The sequence below is a fragment of the Delphinapterus leucas genome, chromosome 2, assembly GCF_059928025.1.
Source record: "Delphinapterus leucas isolate spDelLeu-1000000601 "Yukka" chromosome 2, BTC_Dleu_Yukka2, whole genome shotgun sequence".
In the NCBI taxonomy this organism is placed as follows: Eukaryota; Metazoa; Chordata; class Mammalia; order Artiodactyla; family Monodontidae; genus Delphinapterus; species Delphinapterus leucas.
Genome location: NC_143130.1, coordinates 88,707,537 through 88,726,343, shown reverse-complemented (window position 1 = coordinate 88,726,343; position 18,807 = coordinate 88,707,537). Strand labels below are relative to the sequence as shown.

At 40.6% G+C, this 18,807-nt stretch overlaps 1 protein-coding gene across 6 annotated transcripts in view; it reads right to left on the bottom strand.

The window, feature by feature from the left end:
- The window catches only part of ATP8B4 (ATPase phospholipid transporting 8B4 (putative)), a 257,988-nt gene that overhangs the window by 104,780 nt on the left and 134,401 nt on the right, over nucleotides 1–18,807 (bottom strand). For all 6 annotated transcript variants that reach the window (XM_022587137.3, XM_022587135.3, XM_022587131.3 and 3 more), the window contains 3 exons: nucleotides 17,849–17,931; nucleotides 7,074–7,232; nucleotides 487–575 (listed from right to left, as the gene is read on the bottom strand). In XM_022587137.3, coding sequence (XP_022442845.2) covers nucleotides 487–575; nucleotides 7,074–7,232; nucleotides 17,849–17,931 — 331 coding nt within the window. The remainder of the gene's footprint in view (nucleotides 1–486; nucleotides 576–7,073; nucleotides 7,233–17,848; nucleotides 17,932–18,807) is intronic.

The following is an 18,807-nucleotide window of genomic DNA, read 5'->3' as shown; positions in this document are numbered from 1 at the left end:
TTCAGGGCCCAGTGCAAAATAAAAATGCAGGACCCCTTCTCTAAAAATTATGAAGAATCTCTGCACAGCAACAACAGATCAATAAGCCAAGTGTGAGGCCCTTCTGAGTGGAGGCCCTGTGTGACTTCACAGGCCACCTATCCATGAAGCCAGCCCTGTCCACAAGCTATGTAGAGGGGGCATGAGCAAATGTAACATGACCAAAAGACCAAACTACCTTAAAAATTATGTTTTGTCTTTTAAAAACAAATGGTCTTGCAACGCCATGAAGGCCTCCATAAGCACTAACCTACGTCTCTACCAATGGTTGAGAAATCATAATCTAGGAAGTAGAAGACAGTAGAACTGGGCCCCAAATGCAAAGTCCCCAAATACAAATTCCACAAGGAGAATGTAGATTTCTGAAAGAATTCCCAGAATAATGGAAGAAATATATTAAGATAACAATGACTAATGATAGTGCCTAATTTTGTTAAGGTAACTTACCCATAGTACTAGAGTATTCATCAGTCTATCAATGCTTGTCCTCTTAAACTTCGTCTTACCACTGTTCTGCATTAGTTTAGTATCAGGACCTGCAAAAGAAAAAAAAAAAAAGAAAGAAAGAAAAAGATATAACTTTGAAATGATTAGATGATGTATTATTATTATTATTAATTCCTACTTATATCAAATGTTTCTGAAAGGAAAATAATATGTTTTTCAAAATAATTTGACTTTTATTAAGAGCAGGATTATTATTAAGTTGTTTATGATTCTCATCCGGTGGCTTAACAACAATCCTGGAAATTGCAAGGAACTGGTCCTCTTAGAAGGGGATAAATCCAGACATAACTTGCAGCTAAAAGGTTTAAGAAATGCTATTTTTCAAAAATCTGTGTATGGATGTGCTTATAGTTTGAAGCAATTAAACATTAAGAAGTCAGTCAAACTGAGGAATCATTTATAAATGTCTAAAAGAATGTAGTAATAAACACAATTCAGAACACTAAGGTCTGAATGGAGAGTTAAGATAAGAAATCAAATTCTGGATGTGTTTCCCAAAAAGATGTGAGGTGCCTTTAATGGAGAAACTAAAATAACTCCAAACAAGTAATTTAAACCTTTATTGTGTATTGTACACTATTTATATAATATGCATTTCTTGTAAGGGCAAGAATTGTCTTAAATTCTTATTAGATTTATTTAGATTTATTTCAAGTAATTCTCTTAAATCCCATGTTAGATATTTACTAAGTGCCTTGTTCAAGAAATTCTGAGAATTAATTAACTGCTTTAGAGGTCGATTATTAGATGATTAACAAAGAATATTAGATTATACTGCTAAGGAAATTCCTTGTGGACAAAGAAGATGCTCAATAGAAGTGATTACATTTTAATTATATCAGATTTCCCTAGTCTTCCCTCTCCACTTCATCTTTCCACAATTATCACCAATCCATGCAGCCACTTAAAAGCAGAGGAGAAGGGAAAGGGAAGAAAAGAGAGAAGCGGGGCACACATGGAATTATACGCCATTCTAGAGGTCAGGGAAGCATGGGAACATCCTTAAAAGACTCCTTTACTTGAAAGACAAACTGGAGCAAAGATTGGGGTCTCAAACAATTCACTGTCCTGAGTTGGAAATTGTACCCCAGTGTCCTATTCCCAGCCTCTACTGTGTAAAGGAGACCACCCGCATTTTCTCAGAATCGTTTATTAAAATCATATGGACATTGAGGGTGGGAAGTATTTCTTTTAGTAAAGATCACAAGGAGCAAATAGAGTTTGTGATTGCTAAAAGCTGAAATATTGATAGACCAGTTTCGTGCTAAAAATTTACATTTCTTAGGCATACATACACACACAGACTAGCAAAGAATCCACTGAATGGGTTCTTAAGCACTTATTTAAATATATCCACAGATGTTGATATACACAGCTCTTCTTCCCCTCATAGTCACAGTCCTGAGAGAATTTTCTATACTCAACAGCCTCTTTTTCCTTATCTCCCACTCATTTCTCAAGCTAGATTCTGGGCCAGTCAGTCCACCGCAACAAATGTGGTGTTATCATCAATATCCTCCATGCCTTCTTGGACCTCTCAGCAGCCTTTGACACTGTTGACTACTCCATCCTTTTGAAACACACTCTTTCCTTAGCTCCCATTTTACATGTTCTGCTTTCCCACCTACCTCTTTGGTAGCTTCTTTTTCGTCTTCCATTTTGCTCATTCCTTTCTTCCCAGCCATTAAATAGTGAGACTTCTTTAGAATCAGGCGTAGGCCATCTTCTCTTCTTTCTCAACCCACCTTCCCTGAGCAATCTCATCTAAGACCACAGCTCCAATTAACATCTGTAGGCCAAATGTATATCTCCAGCTCAGATTGCTCCTCTGAGCCCTAAACTCATATATTTAAATCCATATATTTGATTGCCTATATGATATCTTCACCTGGTCTTTCTAAGGCCCCTCAAGTGGCCCTTGTCAAGCCCACCTTGTGACCTTTCTCCAGGGTTCCTTATCTCAGTGAATGGCACCACTATCCATCCAGTTGTGAAAAGTGGGAGAAACCTAAGAGTCTAGTCTATCGCATCACTCCCACCCTAAATCCGAAGTACCGTCATCTCTCAACTGGACGGTAGTAAAATCCTAGCAACTTTGTCTCCCCACATCTACTCTGCCACCACCCGAATCACTTTTTCCAGGACCCTATTTACCAACTTTAAAAATACTGTAGGCAGGAGTGAAACTTTCAAATTTAACACTTACGCACACGCCATCTGTTTGAAAAACTTGCAGTGGCTTCTGAATGCTCTCAGGAAAAAGACCAAAATTCTGGATACAGACCACAGGACCTGTATGATCTTGCCCCTATCCCTGTCTCTAGTCACGTGTTCATCTCTATCCTCCAAGTTTTCCATGCTCTACACTGGCCTTCTTAAGCTTTTTGTTTGTTTGTTTGTTTGTTTGTTTTTACCTCCCCAGCCTCATTCCTACCATAGAGCCTTTGCCTATGGCGTGCCTTTTGTCTAGCTTGTTCTTTCCCTTCATATTCCTCCACTACATACTCCTGTGAGTCCAAGTTCTTTTTCTTCAGAGCACTTATCTCAGTTTGAGATTATATACTCATTACTACAATTATTTAAGATTAATGTCTCTCTCTCCTACCAGACTCAAAACCACATGAGTGAAGAGATCGCACTTTTTTTGTTCACATTCTTAATGGCAAATAAGTTAGCAGCATAGTGCCTGCCGCATAGTAGGTACTCAATAAATAACTGTTTAATGAATGAATTTATTTATTAAGTACCTGCTATGTTTTAGGCAATGTGCATATGTCCTTTTCACCTATTATCTCACTAAGGCTTAAAACAAGCCAAAAAATTAGGTACTATTATCCTTAGTTCACTAATAATGAAACTCAGGATTAAAGAATTTAAATAACTTGCCTGAGATTTATTTTTTGTCTTGTCTTGTAGCATCAGAGCCAAACTTAGAACCCAGATATATCTAATTCTAAGGCTCTTGCTCTTAACCACTATTTTTAAAGCTATATGCAACAGTCCATCAATTCATTAATTCACTGACTCATTCAAACAATGTGTGTTTAAGACTGTGACTCATTCAGAGTCCAAACAGGAAATAGACGACACATTGATCAAGGATAATTAGAGAAAGGTTTATTTATAAAGGGACTCTTTACAAAAGTGTGAGTGGGTGTATCAGAGGTACAGAAGTAAAAGGTTAATGCAGTAACCAAGGACTTGGTAGCAATCAAGATGTTTCTCTATCTACACCAGAAGGGTAGGATGAGGGAAAGGGGTGGTTATTAGACCCTAAGGAGAGAGTTGTGTAAAGTCTGCAGCCTTTAGAGGAAGAGTGACTTTATGTTGAGGGACCCAGCCAGCTTGAAGGTAGGCAGTCTGGGGGAATAAATACCTTGACCTCAGTCTTCTTCCTTTGATCTCTTCCCAGGGACCCCCCCCCCCAATGATAGGACCAAAGTTCAAGGAAACCTGTTAGTGTAAACCATACAAGTCAGCCTCCCAAGGCAGACAAAGAGTGTGAAATGGTGAGAGTAGATCTGGAGGGGCAAATGGAAGACATCCAGCACAAAAACCTACTATGCACCAAGATGGTGCTGACTTCTATGAACGCCTTAAATGAATAAGACTTCTGACTTGTACCCTCAGAAACAGGACTTTCTCCTCTCTTGAGGTAAAGGAAAACCATACCAGGGAGGCACGGCCTAGCTGTTAATGTATATTAGACCCTCAAAAATTATAGATTTGTAAAGTAAACCATGTTTGTGTCAACTATACTCCTTGCACAATTCTTAATGGCAGGTATAACTAGAGTAATAATACAGAAAGAATAGTTAATAATTTGTTTTGGGTAACTTTCATAAGATCTAGGTGTTCACCTAGAACTAGTTCCCCAAATTAGATGTCTCATGACTTAGGGGTTCTGAGACACTCATTTGTTCAACTCTGACATTGACGAAACCAACGATTCCTCTGCCTGCCGTTATTCTAGTTGAACTTTCTATTAACGTTTGTGCCTAGACTAAAGTCAACGTAGGCATGCTCTGCTTTACAGATATCTGCCTCATGAAGATCCCCTGCCAGTGAACATCAAGGTCACATCACAAAAGAGGGTGATGCCCCACTTCTCCCTGCCGAGATCCAAGAGCAGTACATTTTCCCAACTCTCAGCCTATGGAGCAGACAATGTGCTCTGAATTGATGCGGAAAGAAGGGAGACGCAGGGAAGGAAAGAAAATAGCATTTGTCAAGCATCCTCTTCCATGTGCATTGCCTCACTGAGCCTTTACAGTGACTCTCTAATGTACTCATTCCTATCCCCATATTATAGCAGAGAAAACTAAAACTTAGGAAGTTTAAGTAACCGAGGTTTAACATTCTCCAGCTGGTAAACAAATTTAAACCCAGATCTGTCCAATCCAAATTCTGTGAACTATCTGTTACACTTTTTTGGAGGGAGACCTGTCCAACTTACCACTCCACTTTCTTCTGTGTAGGAGCATTTTCCCACAGAGCCAACATTATGAAGGAAAGCTTGACCCCTGAGGGGCTCTCAGCAGCTGTCCTAGCATAACATGCTATAGCTGAACCATACTTCCGAATTAGTCATTCCAAACAAGATCACACAAATGCAAACAAAAGCTTGGGCTACAGCCCACTCCTAGGATGATGCACCCCCCCATTTCTCTAATGATAGGGAGCAAACCAAGAAGGTCCTTCACATCAGAGGACCTCCAAGAAATCTCCCCTTCATTAAATGGAAAGACTAAAGGGGGAAGGTAAAGAGAGGTTAACGTATAAGCCTAGCACTCTTTTTCTCAGTACAAGATGCAAATAAGGAAATAGATGATCATAGGTTTATTCCCCTGACTAAAGAGTAAAAGCATCTGGTGAAAACATTATGAAACCAGATTCATCCCCAGATAAAACTGTATATACAGCCTCATTTCTAGGGATTTCTCAAGTCCTTACAATGGCAATGCCCCAAGCAGCAAGAGCCTTGCTAACACCCACAGCTGAGAGTATTTAAGAGGAATTGGGAGGATTTCTCTAGATTTGGAACACTTTTGAGTCTTTAATGAACATTTTGTTGCTGTTGAAGGAAGTCAGTTAAGAAGAACATTCCAGTTTTGATTGCACATATAGTCAATGGGCCCAAAACACATCTTAATTTGGTGTCACAATAAACAGGACTTTTAAAAAATCAAGGACTGGCAATTGAAGCCATGAGTGAAATTTGAGAGGCTTTACGAAATGGTGCTACTGTAAGCTTCCTTAGCAGGAGAGTGCCATCTTGGGCCCTTAGAGACAAAGTAGAGACAGGAAAAGTGGCAGCAGGCAGAGGAAGAGGCACTCCCCTCCCTCCCCCAAGTCCCATCCCCACCTCCAGCATGCACAGTCTTTCCAGGACCTGCTGACGAATAGTAGAAGAAGCTCTGAAATAGACACAGAGATAACTGCAGGATCTCTAAGAAGGCTTTTCCAAAAGGATTGCTTGAACTTGGCAAACTACAAAATTAACAGCAGAGCTGGGGCTTTCTTTCATGCTCATTCTCCACTTTAAAGGCAGGCTGATTAATACATATAATGATGGGGATGATTGAGACGGGGTTAGAGAATGAGGAATTAAACAATAGGCATCATAAATAGTGCTACAATGAACACTGTGGTACATGTCTCTTTTTTAATTAATAGCCAGGACATGGAAGTAACCTAAATGTCTATCAACAGATGAATGGATAAAGAAGATGTGGCACATACATACAATGGAATATTACTCAGCCATAAAAAGAAACGAAATTGAGCTATTTGTAGTGAGGTGGATGGACCTAGAGTCTGTCATACAGGGTGAACCAAGTCAGAAAGAGAAAAACAAATGCTGTATGCTAACGCATACATATGGAATCTAAAAAAAAATAAAAATGGTACTGATGAACCTACTGGCAGGGCAGGAATAAAGACGTAGACATAGAGAATGGACTTGAGGACATGGGGCAGGGAGGGGGAAGCTGGGGCGAAGTGAGAGTAGCGACATACATACACTACCAAGTGTAAAATAGCTAGTGGGAAGCAGCTGCATAGCACAGGGAGATCAGCTCTGTGCTTTGCGATGACCTAGAGGGGTGGGATAGAGAGGGTGGGAAGGAGGCTCAAGCGGGAGGGGATATGGGGACACGTGTATGCATATGGCTGATTCGCTTTGCTATACAACAGAAACTAACACAGTATTGTGAAGCAATTATGCTCCAATAAAAATCTATCCAAAAAAAAAATATATAGTAGGTATCTAGCATCTGAGTAATTAAGGCCCATGCACTCTTAAGAATAAGTTCATGATGTCAGTGTTTCCTTGCAGAGTGGGGCCACACAAACTATTTCCAGAGCAGCGGTGTCTTATCCTGGTGCCCTGCACTCTGCAGTTAACCCAGAAGGGCACCTCGCACGCAATAAAAGCACCGTGCTCATCCAACCTGGAGAGCCGCAGAGTGCTCACGCAGATCTCAGGAAGGGCTCTCCCATAACAGACCCTGGAGAGTTTTCTGTACCTGCAAAAATAACCATTCCAAAACACCAGCTGGTATTTCTCAGGACACAGCCCCTCAGGATTATCTTCTCATTGTTGAGGGAGTGCTCGCTGCCCTTCCAAGAGAGGACTCCGGTGAATTTATCTAGTTTGTTGTTAGGCGCCTCACAGACAACAATCCCTGTAAAATACAAAAAACAAACATCTTTGTGACTCACCTCAAACTCTCTTTAGAGGTCCACAATACTGCTTTAGCACCCAACTTCTAACATACAGTACATTTTCCTTCTCTTTTGGACAGCACAGTTATATATACACATATGTACATATATCCTAGGCTGTGCTAGGAAAAATCATCTGGGAGGGGTACAAAGATGGAAATCCATCAGATATTTTGAAACATAATTTTCTGCACTGTCCAAATAAGAACAGAAACCTCAAGAGCCATGGGATGTTTATTCCTCTAAAAAGAAAAAAAAAAATCACTAATCACTACTTTTGGTTTGTAACAAATGATTTTTGAAAAGATAAAGCAGGGATGATCCTAAAGGTTTTTCTTATTTCATGTCTTTTTATTTAATGTAACTTTCACACAGGTTAAGGTGGCATACTTCCAGTTTCACAGCCAAAGTTAACCGGGTCTTTCTAGGCTGATAATCAGAATTTCGGGGTTCCTACTATATTCCACCCCCAAGAAACCTGGGTCTCGTTTGCCACATGTGCCTGAGAATGCGTGTGATTCCTTTCAGCTGTCCTATGCTTCTTATCTTGATTAGATTCAGAGACCTGGGGGCTCTCAGAGGCACCATATAACTTGCCCCAAACTGTCCAGAAGATGTTTCTAGTTTGTTTTAATACCAAGCCCATTCCAAACTAAGGGCATGCCCATTCTAAATCGATGAATCAATTCGTTCCATTATTTCAATAAGGAAATACACTTTTAGGGTGAGGGTTCTCTTGATAGAAAAACAAACCAGAAATAATCTTTCACGGACCCTGTCACAAAATATATCTATTAGATTCAAGTACATTTGCATTGCAGACGGTTGGGGTTAACTTTTTATAAGTTATGAGTACAAAGATTTGAAAGACAGAGAGAGAGAGGAAGAAAAAGAGAGAGGGAAGGAATGAAAAAGGAGATTGAGGGTAGATCCAAACAGGGTTCAAGCCAGCCAGGGGTAAGATTAGTGTCTACAAAATGCTCTCTTGAAAACAATAAAAATACATTTATTTAATCAGAAGCCAAAAGGGTAGATTGCAACATAAAAAGTGTCATTTGGAAAATGAAAAAAGGAAGCACATTTTCAGCATTGACTGAAGGGAAGAGAGGCCAGCCAGGCCTACAGAACCTTGTATTGCACTGTTACACCCCTAACAAACACCTCCTGAACCTAGAGCCTTCTTAGATGGGCTCCCTTCCTTAGTAGGATGATATCTTTTCCTTTTAAAACTCATGGACCGAGGTGACAGCAGCCAGTTTTCACATGGCCTGATCACTCCTAACCAACCAGATTACTAATATTCATAGATCTTGCTTGAAAAAACAAAAACAAGAGTCTGGAAGGAATGAGAGACTCGAGGGCTCCGGGCTGCTTTTCCAACTCCATCTACCTTTCGTCAGTATCATAAAAGTGTCGCTGCCTGAACACCCCCAATTGGGACACACACTGGCTTCTTCCCAGACATCCACTGCTAACTGTGAGCGTGCTGGCAGGAGGATTTGGATGAGGCTAAATAACCTGTACAAAGTCACTTTTTATACGAAGGGAAGTGGCCAAGTCCTTGTTTGCTCCCATTACAGCATATATCACAGATATTCAAAAGTAAATGAAAACTGATTTCAACTGGCCCAAGTTGTTTAGACAATTACATTGTAGAAGAGAAGACTTTTTCTAAACTCTAAGAATTCAGTATCTTTTTTTCTTGACCAATAATATACATTCCTGAATTTTGTAGAACCTTGAATTGGGTGTCACCAGCAAAACCTACATAAAATTATGGGTTGACAGCAACCCTCAAAGCTTATTCCAAATTCTTGACCCAAGACTCAATTTCTCAGGCTTCAAACTTGGCCACTAAAAAAAAAAAAAAAAAAAAAAAAAAAAAAAGTGCTTTGGGCAAAAACAACATGATACACAGTTCCTGCCAACAGGAATATAAAAAACAGGCTCATTTGATCATTTTTATTGTCGTAAGCAAAGACTGACATGGAGGCAAATACAGCCTTGAACATGTTGGCTCGCTCCTCCCTGGCCCCAAGGCTCATCCACTTCTGGCCTGACACCAAGGGTGTGGCTCTAGACAGAAACAGGCAGTAAGGCCAAGGGGCTCTGCCTCAGTTTTTGGAAGGCAAACTCCAATTCAGCCCTTCTGGAAGAGTGTGGGCCCAGTGATTTAAATACATACTAAATACAGGGCCTAGTCAAAACAAAGTGGCAAGAACAAAGCCAAACTACTTTTTTTTTTAACTTTAGAAGTGCTCAGCTTCCCCCTTTTAGCCCTGTTAGCACAAAACACAAGCTTCCCAATGTCTCTTCTGCCTCTTTCCAAAAGGGGTGAGCAGGTTTCTTTGAACGGAGCACTGGATTCACTTCTATATCCCCATAACCCATCATACTGGCTCCATAATAGGATCTTAATAAATACCTGTTGGGGAGATGGATGGAAAGATGGTTTTAAGAGAGAGACTGGGAGATGATATAAGTATTAGAGTAGATCTAAGATGAATGAAAGAAGTGGTATATTTCTATGGTAGTATGATAAAGGGGATTGGAAGACCTAATCGCCCAGCCACAATGGGGGAACTTAGGTTGTCCTAACTCTAAAGGGATACAAATAGATCTGAAAACACTGAAAACAAGGTGGGCAACTTAAAGCACATCAGAAGCAATCAAAACTATATTCCTCTCATAAAGCAAAATAAGGACTAGAGAAAAACTGTAGGACCTTTCTTCCCTTTGCTAATTGTGTCAAAGAGTTAAGAGGCAGTAAACAGTCAGATGACAATGGATGAGAAAACAGTTTAGGAAAAATAGCATTGTTTCTCACATAATTATTCACTGAACACATGTTTAGAGAACAAAGTCGTCTTTAATGAGCAAGAAAATAACTGGGAAAAAAATCATGTCAATAATGAAGTATAAATATAATGAAACTAGCTAGTCACAGTTGTTTGCTTCTCTGAAGATAACAGACGTGTAAGCAGATAGCAATTCATCCAGTTTGCAATCACACAGAAATACTCTAGGCCATACCGAACAAAATCCACAAGATTTCACTCCGAACCCTGCCGGCATTCTAAATTTAGTCAGCTGGATTGTTGGTTAATTACCATCCTAATAACCTTCTCAAACTAAAGTGTTTATCTTAAAGTGGAAATCTACAGTTTATCATGAAAATGGAATTCAGTACCCAATACTTCAAGATTTTTCCAGAGCAGTTGGCTTTATTTCTTTATGGATATTATTATTAGCAATGCTTCTTGATTATCTGCGCTACAACTCTTCCCTAAGACAATTACCTATTAAATAAGACATCCTGGGACTTCCCTGGTGGCGCAATGGTTAAGAATTCGCCTGTCAATGCAGGGGACACGAGTTCGATCCCTGGTCCGAGGAGATCCCGCATGTTGCGGAGCAACTAAGCCTGTGCACCACAACTACTGAGCCTGTGCTCTAGAGCTTGCGTGCCACAACTACTGATCCCACGAGCCACAACTACTGAAGCCCACATGCCTAGAGCCCATGCTCCACAACAAGAGAAGCCACCGCAATGAGAAGTCCATGCACCACAACGTACCGCAATGAAGAGTAGCCCCTGTTCGCCGCAACTAGAGAAAGCCGGCGCACAGCAATGGAGACCCAACGCAGCCAAAAATAAATAAATAAATAGGTAAATTTAAAAATAAATAAATAAGACATCATCACTGCTGTTCAAGAGTTTCTCCAGCCAAGAGCTTCTTAGCGTTTAGAAGACTGCCCCCTACTGTTGCCCTGATGATTGTGATAAATATTTATTTTTTCTTAGAAAGAAGAATGTCACCTTCCCATTTTCTAAAACCTCATTATTCTTCAACTATTAAGCCTTAGCCACCCATCATCACCACCATAATGGCCACATCAACACCAGCAGTAAAGAGAAGAGTTATTCCTCCTTGTCTTCACAAGGCATCTATGCCTTACACAGTCACATCAGCTTTGCTGTTAGGCTGTGCTTCTGTGCAGGTGAATAGGAAACATATCTGACAAGTTGAAAAAGTCACAAGATGCTAACCAAGCCTTTCTGTGTGTTTGTTTGTTTGTTTAACCAAAAAGAGATGCTTGTTTTTCTGTGTTTTAATTACACACATGCTCTTCTTTAGAAAGGCTCACAAAAACACACAAAGATTCCTGAAATAAAGAGTCAACCAAGGGGGCTTCCCTGGTGGCACAGTGGTTGAGAGTCCTCCTGCCGATGCAGGGGACACGGGTTCGTGCCCCGGTCCGGGAAGATCCCACATACCACGGAGTGGCTAGACCTGTGAGCCATGGCCGCTGAGCCTGTGCGTCCGGAGCCTGTGCTCCGCAATGGGAGAGGCCACAACAGTAAGAGGCCCGCGTACCGCAAAAAAAAAAAAAGTCAACCTTTCCCTGGTTCGAAACTCAGTATTAACAGTCATACAAAATATGTAAACTTGTCATATTTGCAAAAAAACAGACCTTAGTCCAGCCAGTAACAATATGCAAAAGAGTCTTAAGCACATTTGGACAATTTACATCCGTGGCTTTCCCCAAGGCATAAGAATGACCAGTTTACAAATGTATAATTGAAACTATTTCCAGTTATTATTTGTAAATCTTGTCAATTCCTGTAAGACTTCAACATGAAAAATCAAGATCCACTCTATTTTTATACTTGTTATAATTTTAAGTCAAGTTATGTATCTTTTTTTATAAAATTCAACAGACTACATATCATTTTTTTCTGATGTTTGAAATGTATAAAAATATTTATATGAGAACTTTTCAAATAAATGGATTTACCTACCAAAACCCACCTCTGTCTTGCATGTGCTGGTCTCTATGTTTGGCCAGCTCTCCTATGAGCTCTTCTCGGGGATCCTGACATTCAAGAGCACTGAGAACATGTGCTACTTTTTAAAAACATGATGATGTCATCTGAGTCCTGGATGGACTTGATCTCTGGAAATTCATTTTGCATTTTCAGGTTTAAAATATTCTTGAAATGTGTATCTTACCCTGATCAGGAGCTAAGCAGTCATGCTGATTCCCCTGACTCTCCCATGCTGCCTTTCTGTTTGCAGTTTAGAGCCTCTCATGCCCTTTCATAGACTAGGCTTTGCCAGCAGTCCTAGGTTCATATTCTAACTCCTCCACTTAGTAACCCTGGGACCTTGGGAAAGTTATTCAATTTATCTAGGATTCAAATTCCTTGCCCATAAGTTGGAAGTAATAATAATCTCTTCCTCCCAGGCCTGTAAGGATTTAGTAAGATAATACGTGCAATTACTTAGCATGGTGCCTGGTACATAGTGAGTACTTCTTCATGTGTCAACATCATGTGTAGGGCCTGAGAACTTTAGGACTTTTATCTAATTAAAGGCTTCTTTGGGAATGAGCTCTTGTTCAAGTCTGTCTTCTCCCCTGGGCTATAAGTGCTATGAAAGCAAGGCCTGCATCTGACCTATTAACCACTGTATCCCCAGGCTTACTAAACACTGTATCCCCTTGCCATTGTGTTAAATATACATTTAGTGGATAAATGAACAGGTAACTGAGTGAATGGATAAAAGAAAGAAAAGAATGAATGAAAGCTCATGCCATGCCTGGGCTGCTCTGGTGGCGCAGTGGTTAAGAATCCGCCTGCCAATGCAGGGGACATGGGTTCCATCCCTGGTCCGGGAAGATCCCACATGCCACGGAGCAACTAAGCCCGTGTGCCACAACTACTGAGCCTGTGCTCTAGAGCCCTCCAGCCACAACTGCTGAAGCCCGTGCGCCTAGAGCCCATGCTCCGCAACAAGAGAAGCCACCGCAACAAGAAGCCCTTGCACCGCAACCAAGAGTAGGTAGCCCCTGCTCGCCGCAACCAGAGAAAAGCCTGCGTGTAGCAACAAAGACCCAATGCAGCCAAAAATAAATAAATAAATTTTTTAAAAAAAAAAGTAGTCTGAAGTGACAATCTTTAAAAAAAAAAAAAAAGCTCATGCCATGCCTAAAGAGGCCACCAACAAGACACTGTCCTTGGGTTTAAGAGCAAAAGTGGGGAGGCGGGGAGACTTACAAGAGACATCCTGGAGCCCTACCCATCTCAGTTTTGACTCTTGGTCTTGTTCCCAGTTTGGAGTTCCCAGTGGGGACTTCTCTAGGGTTAGGACTGGGAAACTCAGGTCTTCAGCTACTTAGAAGATGTGATATGTCCTTATGACACAAGGACAAAAAACTGTAGTTTGGTGTTAAGAAAGTATTTTGACAAATCTCAGAAGAAAAACCACATGGTAACTAGAAGCAAAAATAAGACCATACCCAGATCTTCCCAGAAGTCACAAGCTAAAAGATATTCTTAGCACAGACAGAAAGGGCATGCCTCACACATGTCTCATCTATTAGACCTTGCCATAGCCAGGCAGGGCATTTCCAAGTGTACACAGTGCTGATATCATACTTTTAATTTAAGCTAAAAGATGCAATATCTGGTTTTAATTCCCATGATTCAAGGAAATCTTTTTTTAGTCACCAGAAGAAAATTTGAAATCTACTGATACCCCATTATGACAAAGGTTAACAGAGGAGACATAAAAGAGGGGATAGAAGAAGGCTGGAGGAGTAAAAGGATCAAAAGAACTTTGATAATACATGTGAAGATGTGTTATAATTCTACATACTTTGTATTGCATCTTGTCCTTAGGGGTGCTTAATGAATAAACTTAATAAACTAATTAATAGAGAGAGCGATGAAAACAGAGAAGATAAAAAATAACAGAAAAAGAGACAATGTGGGTAGAGGAGATAAGTAAACTAAAATAAAGAGTGAAAGAGGAAGATGCAAAGAGAATAGTTAGAAATAATGCAAAAACAGAGGAAAGAAAAATGGTGAAATGGGGTCATTAGAGAAATGTGTGTATATAGTATATGGTGTGTGAATGTGTGTGTCACAGAGGCAGGGAGAGACTGAACTTAAAACTAGGGCTTGGAGAAAAGGAAATGAAGGAAAAGTTGAAGGTTATAAGAAAGCAAAAGCAATTGTGGGAAGGATGTGGGGTTTGTTAACTGTCCCAACTCTTTCAAAAACTTTTCCACATCTTGCATCACTCTCTTCGTCTTTAAATTTGGCTGCCAACAGGGGAAATCTAATTTGTATATTGGATCTAATTTACAGTATTTCCCCCTAATCCCTCCGTTCATTTTCAAATGCTTTCTTGGAAACATCATATATATATATATATATATATATATATATATATTTTTTTTTTTTTTTTTTTTTTGCCGTACGCGGGCCTCTCACTGTTGTGGCCTCTCCCGTTGTGGAGCACAGGCTCCAGACGTGCAGGCTCAGCGGCCATGGCTCACGGGCCCAGCCGCTCCGCAGCATGTGGGATCCTCCCGGACCGGGGCACAAACCCGTGTCCCCTGCATCAGCAGGCAGACTCTCAACCACTGCACCACCAGGGAAGCCCAAGAAATCATATTTTAATATGGCTAAACCCACGGAACATCAAATTGCCTTGAACTTTAAGGTAGATTGAAATTCAACCCAAGATTTAAGAATGAAAGTGTAACTTTAGCAGAAATCTGGTATTTAGCCCCGAAGCGTACCAGCCTCAAAAATTTGGCATTACATGTTCTCTGAAAAGTGACCACAGTTTACGTATAAATGAGAGAAAAGAGGGGTCTGTGTTGCCTTTATTTGGGAAAACGATTATATGTTGGAGATTTGGTGAATTATCTGTGCTATGTGAAGCAAATTCAGGCCACAACTATTAAGTAATAATTATTAATACACTTTTAAAATAAAGTTTATGAAGCATTAACAAAAGACTATTTATATATATATGCAAATCCTCTGACCTCTCAGGGCCTGTTATCCCATCTGTGATAAAGGAATTATTTTAGGTATTTTCCTGTTTCAGCCCAAGCAGCACCACGTGTATTGGTTTAAATTTGGGATTTCTGTGTTAAATTGTGTTTGGAGAAAAGATTCTGAAGACAAGACATTGTAAAACCACCAGATGACCCCTCTCCTAGCCACTGCCCTCCAGCAGAAGGGGACCCAACACCCTTGCTTTGTCTTACAAGTTCCCATCAGGAAGCCTCCTCCTCACCCCATCGTTTCACACTCCACTCTCAATCCCTTACCTTAGGCCACTCCTTTGCTCTATCAAGTCTCTCTGGGGCCTGAGGCTGATCCTTTCCCCCATTCTCCGGCACCTGTGACCATTTATTCATGCATTCAGCAAGTATTTTTTGAGCTTTGTTCTAGGGACTTGGCATATATCAGTGAGCAAAACGAAGATCCCTGTGCAGCTTACATGGCAGCAGGTAGCGATCGACAATAATAATAAACAGAAAATAAGCAGTTTGTAGAGGATGCCAGATGGTGATAAGTGCTATGAGAAGAAAAAGTCAAGCAGGGAAAGGGGAACTAAGACTATAAGGAGTCATGCTGAGAAGGAGGATTCTTGGCCCCATTCCTGCAGTTCCAAGTAAGAAGTCTACCTAGGGCTTCCCTGGTGGTGCAGTGGTTGAGAGTCTGCCTGCCGATGCAGGGGACACGGGTTCGTGCCCCAGTCCGGGAGGATCCCACATGCTGCGGAGCGGCTGGGCCCGTGAGCCATGGCCGCTGAGCCTGCACGTCTGGAGCCTGTGCTCCACAACGGGAGAGGCCACAACAGTGAGAGGCCCGCGTACCGCAAAAAAAAAAAAAAGTCTACCTAATCCAGCCTGGCCCTTTATACACTACCCTGGAACTGACCTATGGTCAGAGGATGCGTGTGGTAGAGACAGTACTCAACAAATATCCATACTCGTTATTTCCCAGCCTCCCTTGCAGTTAGGTCAGGCCCATGTGACCCATGCTGGCCAACAAAACGTGAGAGGAAGAGCAGTTGAAAGTCAGTTTGTCTCTTTCATCTCATCCTTACTGTGATGTGCTCACCTTAAAGGGCATTAGTCTAGGCATCACGGCTACAAGATGAAGAAGGCCACCCAACCTGCATCAGATGTGACATGAGGAAGAAATAAACTTCAACTGTTTATGTCACTACGATTTCAGGGCTGTTTGTAACTGAATCATAGTGTAGGCTATCTGTACCAGTATCTGTGAAAGAAAATGAACTGGTAATCATAACATCATTTTCTTCTTTTTGATGGTAAAGTAAGCAAAAAGCCATGAATTTTTACCTCCTCATAAACTGACAGAGGTGTAAAGGTACAATCCTGCCAGGAAAGAAATGAGTAAATTACATTTAGCTTTTGCCCTTTTAGGACTCCATAAATATTCTATGACATATTTTAAGAAAGTATTTTGATTCATGAGCACAATGTACTTTTCTTGGATTCATGTAACAGTAACATTTCATTGAAAAAAATACTTAGTAGAAAATGTGTAATTTGTTTTAATCCAATCAAAGTATTTCTTGGGCCATTTCAGTTTCCTGGTTATTCCCTTGACTTAAATCTCACACTGGAGGAACAATTTGTTTTCTATAAACGTTTTCTACAACACCACTCATTTAAGAAAGACTAAAATATTAACAGAATCAGAGGGAGTTTACAAGCAAATGCAAAGCACAGACAGTATAAACTCTAAGCTGTCCACTGAGAAACTTTAAAATTAAATTTGCCTGTGCTCTAACTCATGGGATCATGCTAAGACCCTTGTCCACATTGTCCTTTAGTGGATTCCAAAGAAAACATTTTGAAAGATAGTCTGAAACTCATAAACATTTGTTAATAAATAAAACCAATCTATATGGAAATACTGATATTCAAGGCCAGACCTATAAGTGTGTAAAGCAAGAAACCACTGAGGGGCGCCAGAAGGACCCAAAGATTCTCCCACAATCTGTCAGGGTGCCTAGAATCCTACCATTAATGGCTCTCTGCTTTGACTCGAAGGATTCTGTTTCTCTGCAACAGCTTTAACAGAAAAGAACAACACAGCTGGAGTAGAACAGGCAAGAGAGACGATGCTGAGGAGCAGGGGACTGGGTTGAATGATGTGAAGATGGTGATAGCAAAACCATGGTCTAAAATAAAGTGCAACAGCTGACCAACTGATTAATAAATCAGAATATTCTTCTAGAACACCTGCTATCTTTAAGACATTATACCAGGCACTCTGAAAGACACAGAAATATATGAGGCAGGACTACTGTCTTCATGAAGTCTGCAGTCTAGTGTTTGGCCTTTGTTATGGAGCCAGAGAATGGACGGCTGGTTAAAGCTAGAAATATGAGTGTGGCCTGTATTCATCCTCAGCATGTCTGCATAAGGCTCCACGGAGATCTAGGTCAGGCAAGTGAAGAGTATTGTGGGACTAGAGAGAACGAGATCTAGAGAAGAGGAAACAAGGATGAAAGGAGCGATGAACTGATAAAGCCATTCTCCCCTTGGAGAGTAAAAGAGTAAAACACTTTTACTCTTTAGTGTGAGAAGAGATTACAGGCTTTGATGCCTGCAGAATTTTATGTCCTTCCACCAAATAAAAAGAAACATAAATTGAATTTCATATAATTAGTTTGTTACATTGCTTTGTTACAAAAGCTTTTTGAGATTTTTGTCAGTTTTAAACACTTACCATCAAACTTTGCAAGTCTGCTAATATCTGCTCCAAGTCCTGAGGTAACTGATAGCGCATGGCGCACTTTAAGGTTCGTTTCCCTGTGAAATTAATTGACACGGCATGAACTTTTAAATGGAACAGCCCAACAGCATCTCACACAAAGCCATCAGGGACACTTCAGCAATCTCAGCACATGCAAAATCCAACACAAGAGATTCAAGAAACTCCCTCTGAATGTCATTCACACCTCCCACACTACCTCTGGAAAATGGACAGGGCTTTGCAGGCTCCTAAGAGCTGGCATTCCACCCACGGCACATCTGTGTAACAACAGAGTAATCTGTTTTGCTATTTGAAAAAACAGAGGATGTAATAAATATGCTTTCATTCAAACCTACTTAGACATCATGCATGAGTTACAAAACACATTAGGAATGGGAACACAGTTGCCAAAAAAAGGAGGCCAGTATCACTCCAGAGTCTGCTATCTATGTAGGAGTTTTACTTGTAAGAGATGGTCATGGCTAATTTCACAGTAGCTGAAATTCAAATGGAAAAAGGAATACAGCTTTCTTTTTCTTGGAGAGTCAAGCCAAGAATCCCATAAGTCTAGAATCACACAACTAGACAAGAACTAAGTAGATCACAGTGAGCTGGTCATCTTCTTCCAGGCAAGACCACATATACACTGGACAGATGGCTCTCTGGTATTCGTGAAATGACCAGCAGTGAAGATTCTATGACCATCACTAAAGTCTTGTGTTTAAAGAGTTTGCAATGCCAGTTTCCTCACTGAGTTCAACCTAATTCTCTTCTACCATAACTTAAGATCATCTGTCAGAGTTCTACCTTTATGGGATGTTTAGTAGTGGGCTAATTCAGTCAACAAATATTGATTGAATATATACCATAGTCACTCATGAACCTCAATGCAGCCACTAAAGGTTACTGTCCTCTTGCAGGAAACAAGTGGT